At 41.8% G+C, this 17,225-nt stretch overlaps 1 protein-coding gene across 1 annotated transcript in view; it reads right to left on the bottom strand.

Moving 5' to 3' along the window:
• The window catches only part of CLVS1 (clavesin 1), a 98,442-nt gene that overhangs the window by 16,919 nt on the left and 64,298 nt on the right, over positions 1-17,225 (bottom strand). The window contains exons 4-5 of the mRNA XM_053962928.1: positions 2,732-2,842; positions 1,358-1,593 (exon numbers count right to left, since the gene is read on the bottom strand). Of these exons, the coding sequence (XP_053818903.1) occupies positions 1,358-1,593; positions 2,732-2,842 (347 nt within the window). The remainder of the gene's footprint in view (positions 1-1,357; positions 1,594-2,731; positions 2,843-17,225) is intronic.

The following is a 17,225-nucleotide window of genomic DNA, read 5'->3' as shown; positions in this document are numbered from 1 at the left end:
ACTGCAGATTTCTTTCTATAAAGCTACGTAAATGGGGATATAGTTTATGAATAATGAAATATGTAGTATTTTTCTAATACTAATTCAGTGTGTTTCACTGACAGTATTTATAAAAAATAAATTGGTTTAAACTCAACTCTCTGGGGCAGGCTTTGTAAACTCACTCTGGCTCCCAGCCTCAGTTGGTGGTCAGGAGTCAGAACTGCTGACAATGCAGGCAGCCACCCCTCTTCATGGCAAGGCTGCAAGCTCATAACCTGAAAGTCTTGTAGCCCTGTGAGCTCTTGAAGTCAGTCATAAGTGTTAGTGTTTCCAGCACGAGGCCTCACTTTGCAGACACAGCTGCATGGCATCCCTCTGACTTGGAAGGGAGCTGTGAATCAAGAATGCATTTCTTTTTCCTCTGAAGATGAAAGACTTTCAAAATTAATTGCAGGACATTATGGCCTGTCTGTGTTGTCAGCTTTGATTTTGCTGTGACAAAATGATGGCCGCTCCCTGTCACCAAGAGTGACGCTGTGCCTGTGAGCACTGCACTCATCAAGTGGCAGCAGCGAGGAAAGCACCACTGTGATCTGCACGGAAAGCAGTTTTGTTGAGTGGGATGCCAAGGGTGAGGCAAGTGCAGATGTTACACTCACACAGGGGAGCCTACACGGCCATGGCTCACTGCAGCTGGTGTTGGCTGAGCCATACCACCCACAGCTCTGTGCCAGGTATCCGACTTCCTGACCCCATCCCCACAATCAGTCCAGGCTACTGAGGGTAACACTCTCCAGAGGTGTCATTTGGAGCATTCGGAGCTGAATGCAATCACTAGAACTAAAATCAGAGCATTTAAAAAAACAGCTCTACAACTGCCTTTGCAGGGCTTTGCAGAGCAAGTGGGAGCAGAAGCAGAGGGAGAAGACCAACTCCTTTTGCCTTTAGAGGGCAGTGGTGTTCACCGTACAAAAGCTGCTTTTTCAAGGAGGTAAATCCCTCATCGATAACAGCCGGGTCAGCAGCAGCAGAGCAGCGGCAAGGAATAAGGACCAGTGCTGAAGTGGTGCCGCTGAGTGCGCTGCGCCGTGCAGGACAGCATCTCGCCCTGATCTACTTTCTGTAATGCTCTGTGCAAGGGCTCATTAATTTCCCCTCATTTTCATGCACAGTAATCAGACAAGTAATTACGGTTCCACCAAGAGGCTTCCTTTCTCCCACCACACCACAAGCACAGCCCAGAGTGAAGTGCTCCTCACCATCAACGTTTGCCAAATTGCAGCCTCTCTTCGAACCAGATGAGCCCTTCCTGTGAGATTTATGCCGAACCTGTTCAGAGAGCCAAAAAAGAGCTGATTTCGAAGGCAGTACCAACCTTTTCATGGGTTTGGGCGAGGCCTCCCGCTCCAGGTTGGAGGAGGCGTGCTTCACGTGCATGGCGTTGTAGGAGGTGTGGGTGTACTCGTTCTCATCGCTGTAGTCGGGACCCAGGAGCGTTCGAGCCCATGTTCCCATGTCATAGGGAGGCAGAGTCCCTCCAAATTCAGAGGGCAGGCATTCAGGGTGTATTAGCTGGTGAAGGCTGTTCAGGTTGTTACCATGAAGAAAGATCTTTAACGAAAAAAAAAAAGAAAGTTCAAAGTCATCACCGACTCCTTACTTCATTAAGTACAATTATAGCAGCGCTAATGAGGTGTGAAGTGTCATTAGTTGACACTGCAGTTTCAGGTGGGAATTTCAAAAGCTCTCAGGACTTACTCAATTGGCAGAAGAGGGGGGATTAACTTCGGGGTGGGCAGCTGAAGAATTAGGCTGGCACTACTAACACTTCTGTAAACTCCGACTTGCTTGCTTTTGGCACTTGACAATTTCAGTCTCTTAAATACCAGATCAGGAGATGCAGAAGTCAGGAATTATGACTGATTATAGCTACTGTAAGAGGATAGAGGCTTACATGAAGAGCAATGAGATGAAAAGAGTGACAGTGGAGCTTACTGAAAGCAGGCAGAGAGTAGGACTTCAGCCTCTGAGAGGGCCACTAGCCCTGCACCCCAGGACAGACATTTCCAGGGATGTATCAGGCTGTGTCACCACTCAGTGCTGCTTCAGCAACACATGTTTCTCTAATCCCTCTGCTTTCAGGTGGGTCCTACCCTTTTCCTGCCTAGTCCGACCCAGCTCAGGTGGGCTCTGAGGTCTCCTGAGGGATTATTCAGCTGTTGTTTGACAGACTGCAGAGAACAAATGGCTAAGATGACTGCAGAACCACCAATTCACTTGGGTTTCAGTGGAGAAGATCTACCTCTTCTGCAGTGTGAGCAAACAGCCTTCAGGCATGGGTACTGTTGGTGGACGCAAGTGGGTTACCATCATGTGAAAACAGTTACCCTGCTGAAGGAATGAAATATGAATTTTTACTCCCACAAAAAGAGTTGAGCTGAAGTTTCCCTTGCTTGCAAGTTACTTCAGCCAGGCCTGATAATCCTTCCACATTGCAAATTCTCTCTATCCCTGAGCATGTCCCAGTAAAATGTATCCATGCTTTGTTAGTGATAGCAAATTTCTGGTCCCTGGCTGAGTTATTGATTCAGTCCAGACCATTCCAAACTCTAATTTTTGATAACAGCAGCGATTCTCTTATACCATATGGAAAAATGAGACAAAAAACTAGAAAAGAAAATGCACAGCTACCTGGAAAATCCAGGTCTGCAGGTTCCTCTCCACCCCCACCCCTCACCCTTCTAGTTACCCTTTTCCTTGTCTTGTCTTTGAGGAATGGTTTGATTAGCGTGTACAGGGCATGGATGTACCAGGGCTGATTGACAAAATGGACTCCTCCAAAACGTGCAGGAAAGCTGTCCTATAGAAAGAAAGAAAGGAAAGCAGTTAAGAGATGCGGCGCTTTACTCCGGCAGTCAATAAGATGAAAGTCGGAGGGAAAATCTGTCTCTTTCCATCTGCAAACGAGCACTGGGAGGGAGCAGGAGGAAAATGGAAAAACAAAAAAGATGCCTGTAAGCGTTTGTATCAGTTTCCTCTGTGGACAGAGGCAGTCCCTTCGCCCCTCCACACACTGACACATCAATTGCCGAGGAGATGCTGAAGATTTAAAGTCGGGTCTCCAGCCACTTCTCATGAACATTTTTTAACTCCGTCAGGGCATCTGACTCGGCCGGCCTGGGAAGTGAGAGGGGGTTGATGAGCACCGCTCCCTCGAGGGAAAGCTTTCTAATTTCTCATTGTACAGCGCAAGGCAAACCCCCGGTTCCCACGCACAGCGCTGCTCAGAGCTCACCTTTTCACCCTTCGGCCTCCCTGCCTCCCCCTGCTAAAATCATCATTACAATGGCTGACCTTTCAGGGTGAGCAAGCAGCATATTACAGGGAGGAGGATGGGTGGGAAATGCTGATAAGTGAAGGTGTGGGGAGAGTGCACCATGACAGCACCATGGAAACTGCGGGAGCCGCGCTCGCTGCCGCTGCCAGGCTCAGCACAAACACGCAGGGCATTAACATGCAGGTAGTGTCCCGCTGGCGAGGTGCTCACCACGGCATCCTACCCTGCTCTGCCAGCCCGGCGCGCCTAAGAGAAGAGGAGGTGGTGGCTGGCCTGTTTTTCCAGGTTATTGTACATTGTGAAGGGTATTTTGTACCTACGATCTTATCTAACAAACGCCAGTCAAGGAATAGCCTAGGATTTTTTTTTTTCCCCGTGGCATAAATAATGAGACGACCGCTGCTCCTGTGTGCAAATACGCTTCCAAGGGGAGGAGAGGAGCCTGTCTCTCTGCTGTGAAGGGAGATTCTGATGAAGCCGTCCTCACCCTGTGTGTTCTCCTAACCTCTACAGCTCAGCACGAAAAGCAGAGTTGTAATCAGGTCTCTTCCTTCAGGGTTTTGGCTCTGGGACCCAGGCAGGTTCCTTCCCCCCACAATTAGCACAGGGTGTCCTGGGGCTTTCTCTCGCCTTCCTCCTGAGCATCAGAGATTGAGCACAGCTGGTGAGAATACGGGGTGGATTTGTGAGATGATTCGAAAAAATCCCCTTATATGCCTGCTCTGCAGAGCTTCTGTGTTGCTTCAAGGTCATTTTTTCCCCCAGATTTAGCAATATGTATGCATACACTTCCTCCTGTAACCATGGCATATCATCAGGACTCTCCATACTCTTTAGCCATGGATTGCCCTGGCCATCATCTAAAACCATACCAGAGTAATGTTTGTGAGCAGCCACAGGCATTAAGTGATAACTTTTACTTTTGCTATACAGTGAAATAAGCCACTTCCACCTCAGACAGGCCAGTTGATCTGAAGTCATTACAAATCTGCATATTGGATATACTGTGAAGGACTATTGGCGAATCAGGCCAGCACACAGGAGGACAAGCAGTGTAACATCACAGGTGATCCCATTTTAAATTCCATTTAAATAAATTGATGAATTGAGCTTTTGAGACACCTGCCCCCCCGCCCCCCCAAATCTGGGGTCCTTAGCCCAAGAAAGATGTCATCCTGTTAGAGTGAGTTCAGAGGAGCCAAAAAGATGATCAGAGGAATAGAGCACCTTTCCTTCAAAAACAGGCTGTGAGGGTGGGGGTTGTTCAGCCTAGGGAAGGGAAGGCTCCAGGGACACCTCATTGCAGCCTTCCAGTACCTTAGGGAAGCTTATAAAAAGGAGGGAGAAGGACTTCTTATCTGGGCAGAGAGTGACAGAACAAGGTTTTAAACAAAAAGAAGGCTGGTTTAGATTAGAGGTTAGGAAGACATTCTTTTCTTAGAGGCTGCTGGAACACAGCACCCTTCCACTTCCAGAGGAACTGGAACAGAGAAACTGTGGATGTCCTATCCCTGAAAGTGGTCAAGGCCAGGTTTAATGGGGTCCTGAGCAACCTGATTTAATGAGTGGCATCCCTGCCATGGCAGAGGGATTGGAACTAGATGACTTTTAAGATCCTTTCCAACCCTATGATTCTGTTCAGTGATTCTATGATTCTATAATTCTCTTCAAGGATGACATATGTCCTGTTGGGGTGTTCATTTTCAATAAAGAAGAGTGTATTTCCACTGCTTTTCATGGGAGTTTAGGATGCAGATCTGACTGAGATAAAGTACTGCAGTGCTGCACATTGCAGTGACTTCAACTGGCTGCTGAGAAACTGCTGCAGAGAGTCTGAGCCCACCTAACAAAACACATGGACTGACAGAAGTGTGAAGCCCAAAGTGATTTTCTACCATGTGATAACCTAAAATTGTGGTTTATTGCAGACCAGAGCCATAAAATGCCGATCTCATGCAAAATTCACAAATTCAGTTGCCTTCCTCACACATGGGAATGAAGATTTTAAGATTTGGAGCTTTTCACAGATTATTTTACCAAAAAAAAAAAAATAAAGCAAAAAACAAAACAAAACAAAAAAACCAACCCAAAAAACCCACAAAAAACCCCCCACCAAATCTAAGACAAACTGGAAGGTTCCATATTTACATTTATTTCTTTATTTATTTATTATTAATTCTATATTTGTCAAGCTGGCTGCCATCCCACAAGCTGTATCTATAAGGAAGAAGTTTCTGACTCCTTTGCACTTTGGAAGTAAATTGTTACAGTTTTTCCGAGGCTGTACTGTAGCAGATAATGTCAGTGTAGAAAATCCAATCTGAGTCTGAAGAACAGGAAAGTGAAGAAATGAAAGATTGGAAGTGGGGGAATAATTTTAAGACACAGAGATTTATATTGACCTGAAAAAGAAAAATTGTTTTGCCTTCCTGCTGGAATGCACAAATTATATTAATCATAATTTTTAGTGGGAAACATCAGTCAGTCTTCATTTTCAAGGGGGAACATATATTTTTTAGAACATGTTGACCAGCTTTAAGAATATCGAGAAAGGCCCAAATACTGAGAATTATAGGAACCAGTCAGAGGTTGGTTTCCACCTCTAGGAAAAAAAGGAGCAGGATGCACTTTCCTATATAGAAAATTAATCTTATGTTCACCCAACATAGATTGTTGAGTCTATAAACTATATTCTATCTCACACATCTGTCTTATAGGAAAGTCCTTAATATAACAATTTTATTTAAAGGCAATTGCTTTATTTTAATTTTGAAGGTGCACCCAAAAGTGCACAAAGACTCTTGAAAAGGAAGCATGACAGTCAGAAAAAAACCAAAACAACCAAAGAACATTTTTTGTGTGTGTAACTTTCTTCTAAACTTTGTTCCTTGCCTTATTAAGCACATTAAGTTCAATTTGACCTTCATCCCTCAGTCCACCTGCTTTTGTAAGGCTGTCAATTTGAACAAGGACAAAGACTTTAAAAAAAAAACCAAAAAAAAATCCCAAAGAAATTTGATATGGGAATCATCCAGACACTGTTTAGAACGGCAACATACTAATTTTGTAGAAGTCCCTAATTAGAGCAGAGCTGTCTTGGAAAGAAAAGCTCCTGTCTGGAGGTCTGCCTTATGCAGCTCCAGGAAGATGTATGAGACATTTCCCACACCCCACTTAGTGCCTCTGCTGCTTTCCCTGGGGCAAAGTGAAAGTGGCTGAAATTGATTTTCTGCTGGAGAGCTTTTGCTTTTAGGAATTCTCTTTTGATTTCTCATGTCTTGTGATTCCTTGGGAAGGTGTATTTTATAATGAGGTACATTTTTTGGAGTCTACTGTGAAATAGACTCTGGGATCACGGAGCCTTTTCTTAACCTGATTCCTTGTCAAAAATACCCAATCCTGAGGATATACTTAGGTTTTATTCCAATGTTATAAATGAAATATAGTACACATGAATTGGTCTAATTATTTTTTACTGTCTTCTCTTCTGAAAACAAGGCTGGACACATTAGAACATTGCTCAGCAATGAAACTGCAGAGTAAATAAACACATCCAATCCAATCCTAATCAAGCTAACCTGCTCCTTAGCAATAGCAGGGAATCACAGAATCACAGAATGGATTGGGCTGGAAGGGGCTGCAGCCATCAGGTCCAAACTCCCTGCTCAAGCAGGGTCATCCTAGAGCACATGGCACAGGACTGAGTTCAGAAGATTCTTGAGTGTCTCCAGTGAGGGAGGCTCCACAACCCCTCTGGGGAATCTGTTCCTGTGCTAACCCTGGAGTAAAGAAGTTCTTCCTCATGTTTAGGTGGAGCTTCCCATGCATCAGTTTTTACCCATTCCCTCTTGCCCTATTGAACTTGCTGAGGAACCATCTGCCCCTTCATTAAAGTCATTGATGAATAAGTTAAACTGAACCCTGTGGGACACCACCAGTGACAGGACCCCAACTTGACCCTGTGATACTAATTATGGCCCTCTGGGACCTGCCTTTGAGCCAGTTCTCAATCCACCTCACTGTACACTCATCCAATCCACACTTCAGTGAAAGAACTTCAGATATCTTCTTGGACAGCTGGCTCACTCCAGTCATACCATGCCTGTTTCACTGGGACTTAAATTGATCTAAAATAAGGAATGTATCTAGCAATGCTGCAGTGGCACCTTCCCAGAGAAGTATAGGCAAATTGAGAGAGAGAAAATCATCCAAACATAGAGTTTGAGTTGATTTAATGAAACTGGGGCCATTGATGGGCCTATTCTTTTGCCTGAATTGTCTTTGTTTTGCTTTATATATTTGTTTCTTCATTGTTTTCAGTTATTCTCCTCTTTATCATGCCTAAAAAGAAAGTAATGAACACAGTGGAGCTGCAGCAGACCCCCCCCCCCCAAATCCATGCAGGCCTCAATACATCTTTCATTTCAGATAGAAGTATCTCCAAGCTTGCAGGTCAGGGCACAATGTTATGGCAATCATAGTTTCCTGTCACTGCTCAGACCTCCTGTGCAGAAAAATTTTTGAACTGAGCCTGGAACTGAAAACCTTTGGTACACAATATTCCATTAAATAGCTTAGGAGGGCTGTTTGGAAGCTATGAGGTCAATTAGAAACAATTGTTCTTTCTTTCTGCCTGTTCTTGCCTTGACAACGCCTAATTCTTTTGGCATAAGTATGCATCAGAAACTTTTTACTATGGTGTTGTTTGGAACTGCCTGGAAGCTAAAAATCAACATGATTTTCCAGCATCTCCTCACACCCAAGTGTGTCAGGAATGCAAAGCCATCTTTGGAATATGAAAAACAGGAATGAATCCAACATGATGTTCAGGGTCATTCCTTTCAATCTACATGAATTGACATCATAGACCAAAGACCTGAGCTCAAAATCCATATTACAGCACATTTCTAGGTTACAGAACATCTGAATTTTGAGAAATAAGCATTTTTAAAATGCTTTCATAACCTTTACCCTTTCTAATCAGAAAACCAAGCACACATCCCAATGAACTTCTATCTCAACCATGCTTGATAGTTTACTACTGTCCAAATACAAATACAATTCCCCTGGAAAGAAAATAATTGCCCCCAGATTCAGGAAGATATCAGTCATAAACAAACTGTTTAAAGTGAAATGTCATGTAAACTGAGGATAAAAACAGCATCTTCAGGCCTGTGCACTTACATAATCAGTTCCCAAGGTGGATCAAAGCTCCCAGAGATCATATTAATAGTTCAGAAAGATTGTATTAATAGTTCAGTGATAATTTCTCTATGGAGAATTTCCATGAGTGTGTGATTTTAATGAATTGGCACAATAAGGGAGAGAGGATTTCTACTCTTCGGCTCTTCAGCTTTAGTTCCAAATTCAGCCTTTGAAAGAGTGACAGTTCTTGAAAGTTTTGTTCCCTGATTTTACAGCTTTGTCAGATATTGGATAGGCTGTGTCCATTAACAACCTGCTCCTGAGCATGTTTGAATGAATTCCATGTGATGCCCTAGGTATGGTCAGAGTGGGCTGTTGAATAGGGCACGCTAGGCAAGAAGGCAAAGTGTCCTTCCATGACTACAACTTCAGCTTATAATTTTAATGCAGCTCCTAAGAGATGGATGTTTAGTTTGGCAGGAGGCAGTGGGAGGCCGGACTAGGGCCATGAGGACACTGGGACTGGGCTGCTCCTGCACCTCTACAAGTGTTCCCTGGGGCTGCAGGAGCTGGGGCTGCTCTGCCTCAACTTCTGCAGTGCCTCCACTGATACCAGGCACACTTCCAATCTCCACCCCAACAAGCTGCTTGTCTTTTGGTTATCTCTTTTTGCTCCCTTGTGTTTTTGAAGAGATGGGAATGCAAAATTAATGTTGCTGGTGGCAATAATTGCAAATCATTTGCTTCTACCTTGGCATGCCCTCAGAGTACACGGGGCTTGAACATAGCTGCAGAGCAGGGGAAAAACAGTAAAAAGAAAGACATTAGTGCTAGCAGTATGGCAATCCTGACCTGCTTGAATACGACCATAAAAAGAACTCTTGCAATCATGAAGAATTCATTGATTTTGGATAAGCTGTGACTGTAACTGTTCACACCAAAATGCTCTCTTTTCTTTGAAGCACATAATAGCAAAGACTGGAGCAAAATCACAGGAAATTGTGAGTTCTTGGTTTATTTTTACATCTCATACCCACATATGTAGATGAAGATGCTCTGAAGTACTTCTGTCAGAGAATCAGAACTGAAAAATGAACAATGGGATACATTCTCCTAGACTTTTTTTTTCATTATGTTCATTATCTCTCCTGCTACACTCAGTAACTTTAAAAATTCAGTCATTTGCAGTGGGTTTCTCCCAGTCATTATTGCACACTAGTGAGGTCCTACATAGCATCTGTTCATGGGTATTGGCAGATGGCACCAATAAATCAGGTTATAGAACACAGATCTGCTCAGTAAACTTTGATTTGTCCTGATAGAATCATGCTGTCATGTCATCTGGTCTAACAAAATAAGTTGTAACCTTGGGGCAAAAGGGGAATTTCTTAACTACCTTCTTACAAGAAACTCTTTTCTGAACTAGCTCAGAATAATTTAGGAACAGAAAATTTCCCAGAAGCAGTAACTCTGTTAGATTGACACCATGTCCTGGTGCTACTTTTTTGCTTGGCATGTACCCCTCTTTTATACACTAAAGGCAGAGAGTAAGGCTCCCTCCAGAAACAACAACAACAAAACAGATTAATAAATTATATTGATAGAGAAACAGCAGGTTCATTCAAGCAGGTTGAGGAGGTTCACAGAGAACAGAGGAATTCAAAATGTGATTAAGTAAAACCGAGAGCACTGAGGCACTAATTTGGAAGGCCATGCATGTGTGCAACTAGGGGGCTGCAGTTTGCTCTAGATTAGGTCATATTAGGTAAGGCCAGATCATGATGCTTCGGGTGGAGCAAGAAGAGTGACAGTCACCCCACTAAGGAGGGGTAGTTTGGGTCACAGGCAGCTTAGGAAGGGACATGAATTAGCTGGAGGCTATTTTTCAGAGTTAGTTTAGGAAGTTGGTATGATCTTTGCAGCCAGTTCCAACAAACCAGGCTACATTGTCTCCAGTGTTCTGATTTTTGGTGTAAACTGTAGCTCAGAAACCTGTTTATATTCAGCTTTCCTTGCAGGGCGACTGCAAGCTGAGTTGCTTCTATTCCTGTATCTCACTGAATGTGAACGTCTGAAATTAGTTGTGGGGGAAGGAAAAAGCAGCAGGAAGATCATCAAAGCTGAAAGCAGTTTTGGGTTTAATTAGAAATGGCAAAACGTGCTGGGCACAGAGCAAGCCTGGCCTGGAGACCTGCTGGGTGAACACAGTTCAGCAGGGATGTGTCACACACCAAGCCCTGGGCCAAGCATGACCCGTGAGCTTTGGTTGCTCATTCGAAATCATCATGGCAATAAAGTCCCTACGCAAGATTTAGGTTACTGAAAGAAGTGACCTCCCTCCAGTCCTTTCTCCCTGACACCAGAAGATAAAGTGGTGTGTTTTATCTCCACTTGAGCTGTTGGTGGGTGTTTGTGGGTGTGAGCTGCTCTCAGGTTTGGGGATGTGGTAAATAAGTAGGTGTCTTTTGTAGGCAGATTTTAATGCAGGGCATTCTGAAGTAAAATGCCCAGCAGAATGAGCACTTCCACCAAAGAAAGTAACAGTCAGCATTAAGACAGTTTTAACAAAGAAGCACCCTAATTCCCTAGCACCTTTAAAAGAAACTACTGAGGAGCACTGGGGTTGATAGTTTGGCATTAAAAACTCGAGCCCAAAACCATTCTATTTTTAATATATACTTTTTGAAAAAGAATAGAGAGAATAGGGATTTTTTTGAAAGTAATTTTTTAAAGTTAAGCTTTAAAAAAATTAATTAGTACCATTAACCACTGTAGTAAAGAACATCACTGTTTTCTTTAGCTGATCTTATTTGAATCTCTCTCCTAGCTATTTCTATTTCCATAGACAGGCCTTGCACTGATCCTGAAGGGCAGTAGACCTGCAGGACACTGTGATTGAAAGCACAGGGAGCGAAGGAATTAGGGCAAAGAAGATGGCACTGAGGCAAATTCAATAGCATTTAAAAGGCTCTTGAAAGGAATGAATTGAGTGAATGCAAAGTAATGAAAAGCATAATATACAGCATTTATGTCTTACTTCTTGTCCAGCACTGAGATTTTAAACAAAAAGCCCTATACAGAGACTGTCTCTAGATATGAATTGTTATGCTGAGATTCTCTACATTGTCTATGTAAAATATTTATTCTATTTTTTTTCACACTGCCACTTGCATATATATATATACATGTACATATATACATGTATACACACACACACACACACACACACACACACACACACATCTGTATATACACTTGCTCTCTACTGAAATAGCTGTGTGTGAGCAAAGGGCAGTGAAGGCCAAACTGCTGTGGTGAGAACAAATGCCCACAGCATCAGTTAAAGTCAGCCAAAGAAAAGCAATTAAAAAGGTCTTGTGGCACTTGCATTGCTTCTCAGGAGACCTATTGACTTTGCAGAGAAGCTTTTCATCTTTGCCCATGGAAGTACCAAGGTATTAAACAGAATTCCTAAAGTCGCATTACACTTGTGTTGTGATTGAAAGCTGATGATGGAGAAAAGGAGATTTTGTTATTTATAGTGCTAGGCAACCTATTTGGTGCTGAACAGAAGTCTGATCTAGCCTGGCTTGAACAATGTGTGGAATCATCTTAAAAGCAGCATGGAAAGGAGATTATAAACCATCATTGTGATGAGATTATAACCTAGCATGGTCAGAAGAAAATGATGAAACAATTTTTTTTATTGGCAGTTGTTGACTGACTAAAACAAAATATTTGATGGAATTATTCCTTTTCCATTAAATATCTTTGCATCTAGCAGTAAGTTAAAATAATCCTGTGTATTGACTCCTCTGGACAAGTCCTTGTAGGTATCACAGGCTCTTAGCACTCATTTTCTCAGAGCTATCTGTTAAACAAGAGCTAGATTCCTGTCTCATTACACTAAGAATTTTGTATTTTACTCTAATTTGTTTGAGACTGAAACCTCATTTTAAAATTCAAGGTTTCCCTTCACTTAGCTCTTGTACAACCTCTTTTTAAAACAATTTTTGGTCTCTGTCAGCTTCGATATCCCATGGTGATAAGTGTCCCATGGTGAAGATATTTTTTCAATTTTTTATTCTCTTTCAACAGGAGTGTGTGAATATGTGGGTATGTGTGTGAAAGCAAACCCCATGAGCTACTTTGTTTTAAAAGGATTCAAAATGCCAAATGCCTGTGCAATGGGGGAAACCCAGCTCTTGGTGGGTGCAATATGAGGCAGCTCACACTGCATCAGATAAACACCTAATAGCAGCATCACCTTTGCCTCATATACAGCCTCTTATTCTCCAGACCAATAAAAGCCTAAGGGAAAAAAACCTCCCCACCCTCTTATTTTTTGTGTGATTCAGTCTCTGTCCTTGTTCCAGGCTCCAAGTGAGATTGCTTTGCTGTCTTATCCTTTCATGCTGAAGGGAAAATTGTTTTGTGTATTTGTATTTCACAAAGTCCCACATAGTCACCAGACTGATTTAACAAGAGCAGACCAATGTGTCAGGTCTGCAATAAAATATAATCTCTTTGTGTCTGCCCTTTTGTGATCTCTTTCTCTCCATATTTTTTTTTAATAACAGAGTAGTGCCTTGATAATGAGAAACCTGACCATAATTTAATGTCCTTGGAATAAGTTTTGATAATAAAAAAAAAAAAATGAGTGATGTTAAAAATACACACAGAAAGATTTAAAGATATATTGTGGAAAATATATTTTTAGGAAAGCTATTTTTACAATATCAGATTGCAATTCAAGTTTCATGAGATTTTCAACAACATGCATTTAAGAAACAAGTCATGAAGACCATTTTCTTAGAGCCTTGTACTATGCAGTACAAAGAACTGATGTTTTTCACTGATGTTTTTCCCTTGTGGTTATAAAAGCAGGCATTGCTAATAGCACCACCAATAGCTAAGATTGTCTGATTGTCTCTGATTGTCTGACTTGTTGCAACTTTGTTGTAGTTACACATTTTGCGCCCAAAAATTTCAACAGGGAGCCAGACATATTTTTATGGGAACAGTGTTGGAGGCTGGGGGTGGGGTGACAGTTTCTCCATGGGCTTGGAGAGAAAAATATTGTTTTCTGCACTTCAAAATATTTCTATGATTATTGGAGGGTGGAAATTTAAATCACAGAGCTTTTGGAGCATGGACCCAACCTTTCACAAAAGGTTTTCCTGGGACACGTGGCTTTAATGACACAGAGCGAATTTGCAACTCTGTGTATGTGTGTGTCCAAATTCATCCAAGGAAGTGTGGAGGCTGTTTCATAAGCTGACCAGTCACCCTCTTGCCTTAAAATCTATGATCAGTCAGAATTCTTGTAGTTCATTAGCTATGTTCTCCCAACAGAATGAGGCTGCAGCCCCAACCCACAGGTGGGAGGTAGAGCTCTCTCTGCAGTGGTTTCTCCCAGAGATGTCATGAAACACTGGTGTAGTCAGGGGCCCCTGAAGCTGTACTTTGATACTCAGATTTTTCCTTTCCTAAGTGCGTGACTTTGCCATTTCAATGTTCTCTTTGTGCTGTGTTCACCACCTAAAGCAATGCTAGGCAGCAGTCAGTGCTGCTCGTTGCATAATCACTCAGAAGCAGGGCTTTTGTCAGTTTGGCAGCATTAAATGTCACCTAAACTTTGTACTCTTTGCTACACGAAATGCATGCTTATACTCTCTGTAACAGCTCTCTCATTTGCACAACACATCCTCTCTTCAGTTCACACTTTTTATTCCTCACTACCTGGCTTTACTGCCACCTTACCTCTGACTACAAAACAGCTTTAAAAGACAGCAGTAGAAAAATGGTTTCTGATGTCTGTGTAGGTGTAAGCAAAGCAGAGCATTAACAAGTGCAGTTCCTCAGTCCTTCCAGTATCATTAGCCAAGCATGGATATCAGACTGCGGACATGGTACCAGATCACTCTTCAGCCCTTTGGCATCCTGTATATTATCATCTGTTCCCACTACAGACCCTAGCAAGAGGAGTCTGAGAGTCACCAGTAAAGTTTACTGCCTGAGTAGTGCTTGCATTGCCTTCTCCAAAAGCTTATTCTAAATTGTGTTTTCAGGCACCACAGCATCATGCAAGCTCGTGATTCCTTCATTCTGTGGTTCTACTCCTTAAAAATTTGCTCTGATTATTTTTTTCAGAGCCAAGAGCAGGGAAAAAATTTCTCTGAATTTGCTAAGGCTGCAGTTCACAGGAAGGTGTGACCCCATTTCTCAGCCACCTCAGATTAAAAAGCCATACAAATTTTCATTCTCCTCTTTCTTTTCGTATTGGGTTAAAGTACACATTAAGTACGGCTACATGAAATCTTAAATGAATGAGTTTTTTTCCACCCAGAGACTGGAGTATCCTCTGTCATATCGCTGGACATCATTAAATTTGCTAGTTAGGTACAGGACAGTCTGTCTGTACCTTCTTCCTTAAAGGCTTCCCATCAAGAACTCTTCCCATCTAATTGCAGGCAGCAGCATATTGTCCTTATTAAACTCCAAGCACTGGGTACCAGTGCAAATTTGCAAATTTGCTTGGTGTCATTAACCTTCATTTTTGCAAGACTTTCAGCACAGTGGCATGTATTGTCCCTCTAGCAAATTGCAGAGATTTTGTTTGGAGTGGTAGTGCTTAGTTCTAATTTCAAAGTTTTCCCCGCTTTAAGCTATGAATGGGATCTGATCTTCCAAACTTACTTACTCCATGATTCTGTGGTATTTCATCTGTTAAGGTACACGTGCTTCTCAAGTTGTCAGACTGCTCCTGCCCTGTCATGTTCCACACTTACTGTTGACTGATCAGTGGTTACTCAGGGCTTCGGGTTACAGCTTCCATTTAAAGCTGAAGTTTTTATCATCTTTATAATATGCCACAGAATTTATTATAGAAATGGGCAGGAAGGTAAGGCTTATTTATTATCTGCTTTGCTGCAAAACCCATATTATGAGCATAAATGACAGCAATAAACAATAGAAAATAACCTGTTCAGACCAGAAGAAAATCTATATCACTAACTCCCTGCATTGAACGGTTGCTCCAAGAATGAAAGATTTCCTTGTTATTAGGAATGTGCCAGGTGAAGACAAGTTATCAGAAAAGCTGCATTCCCTATAGAGTGTTGCACATGTGCAATGCATATTAATCCCACTTATGTCCACTAACTCAATTAAAACCTCCCCATTATTGAAATCTATAACTGGGACAGCAAGGTAACCAAGCTTAGTAAAGAGTGTTCATTTATGCTGTTCACTAGACAGCTCTCCAGTACTGCTAGGTTATTTCTGGAAAGAAGTAAAATATTTTGGCTGAATATCCAGAAATTTAAAAAAAACATTTGGAGACTACAACCAAGGCCAATGATTGTCTGCAAGTGTTAGTGAGAAGCTAATAGTATTACTGGATGCTTTGCAGATGCTTCATCTGGGTGTTTTGGTTTTGTTTTTGCTTTTTTTTACTTTTGGCAATGACACGCTTTTATCATATATATATTGTAATCTGCATGTACAGTACATCTTTGCACAAAAAATTTAAGATAAGGTCCACTGACAATACACTTACAATGTAGAGGTCACATTAATTTCCCTATTTCTGTCAGGATCTGTTTGGGAAAATCAGTTCACCACTTTTTGGTAACTGATACCATCAGGTTCAAAATTTTAGGAATAAAAAGTTGACAAACTAATTTTTTCCCAAATTGTCTCCTGTAGGTTCTATGCTGTTTCAATTCTTTAGTTGCATCTTAGATGCACTGTGTTGTACAGCCTGAGAGATCTCTTAAATAGGTTCTGCTATTTGAACTGATTGAGTTGTGAATGGGTTCAGACAAAGTCTGCTCAGTGTGAAATCCACCACTGCATACAGCAAATTTCTCACTCAAGATGATTATTGAACAATTGATTTTCTCAATAGTAAACAGCAAGAAAATCTCCTAACAGAGAAACAGAGAAGTTAAACGATTTGTCAAAATCAAAGCTCTTTCAGGCCACAGAAGGTAGTTGAAGTAGTTTGCCCAGTACTTCAGTCTGTATCCATAAAACAGAAGTGCCAGTTTTAAGGCAGCTCAGTTTCTGACAGAGATGTGAAGCACCTTGATTGTTGAAATTATTTTGGGAAAAGAAGGTTGATTATGAAAGATTATAAAAGCAATTTAAGCACTACAGTCAAGATAAAGGGAAACGTGAATTGTTTGTTTTCAAACAAACAATTCAATATGGTAAAAATAAAAATTTGGCTGTGATTTATAGAAAGGTAAAAAGTTTAATGATTTTGGAATTCAGTTTGTGATAATATCACAGATCTGGGAAAAATTATTCAAGGAAGTACATACTGAAATACCCAGAATCCACTTAAAGCATTTGAAGGACGTGCCTGAAATTTGAGAAGGTTAAATGCTGTTTTGATGTTGTGGACGTGAAAATACACCCGCAATTTTTCTACAAATGAGACAGAGGCAGGAAAGCATAACACCGGCAGTGTGAGAATTCACAGAACCCGCGATGGAGAAACGCAGGGTGGACAAACAACCCATGCAAGATAAAATCTGCAGTTTGTAAAAGCATCACAACATCTCACAGGCATTTAAAAGCATCAGCATAGATCTGTAGAGGAAGGAACACACTTCTTCATGGCAGCCAAAGAAATCAGCATAGCATCATAGAATCACAGAATATGCTGAGTTGGAAGGGACCCACAAAGATCATCAAAATCCAACTGCTGGCCCTGCACAGGACCATCCCCAAGAGTCACACTAGGGAGTGT

The sequence above is a fragment of the Vidua chalybeata genome, chromosome 1, assembly GCF_026979565.1.
Source record: "Vidua chalybeata isolate OUT-0048 chromosome 1, bVidCha1 merged haplotype, whole genome shotgun sequence".
In the NCBI taxonomy this organism is placed as follows: domain Eukaryota; kingdom Metazoa; phylum Chordata; class Aves; order Passeriformes; family Viduidae; genus Vidua; species Vidua chalybeata.
Note: the sequence above shows the minus strand (reverse complement) of the source record. Positions and strands in the feature narration are given on the sequence as shown.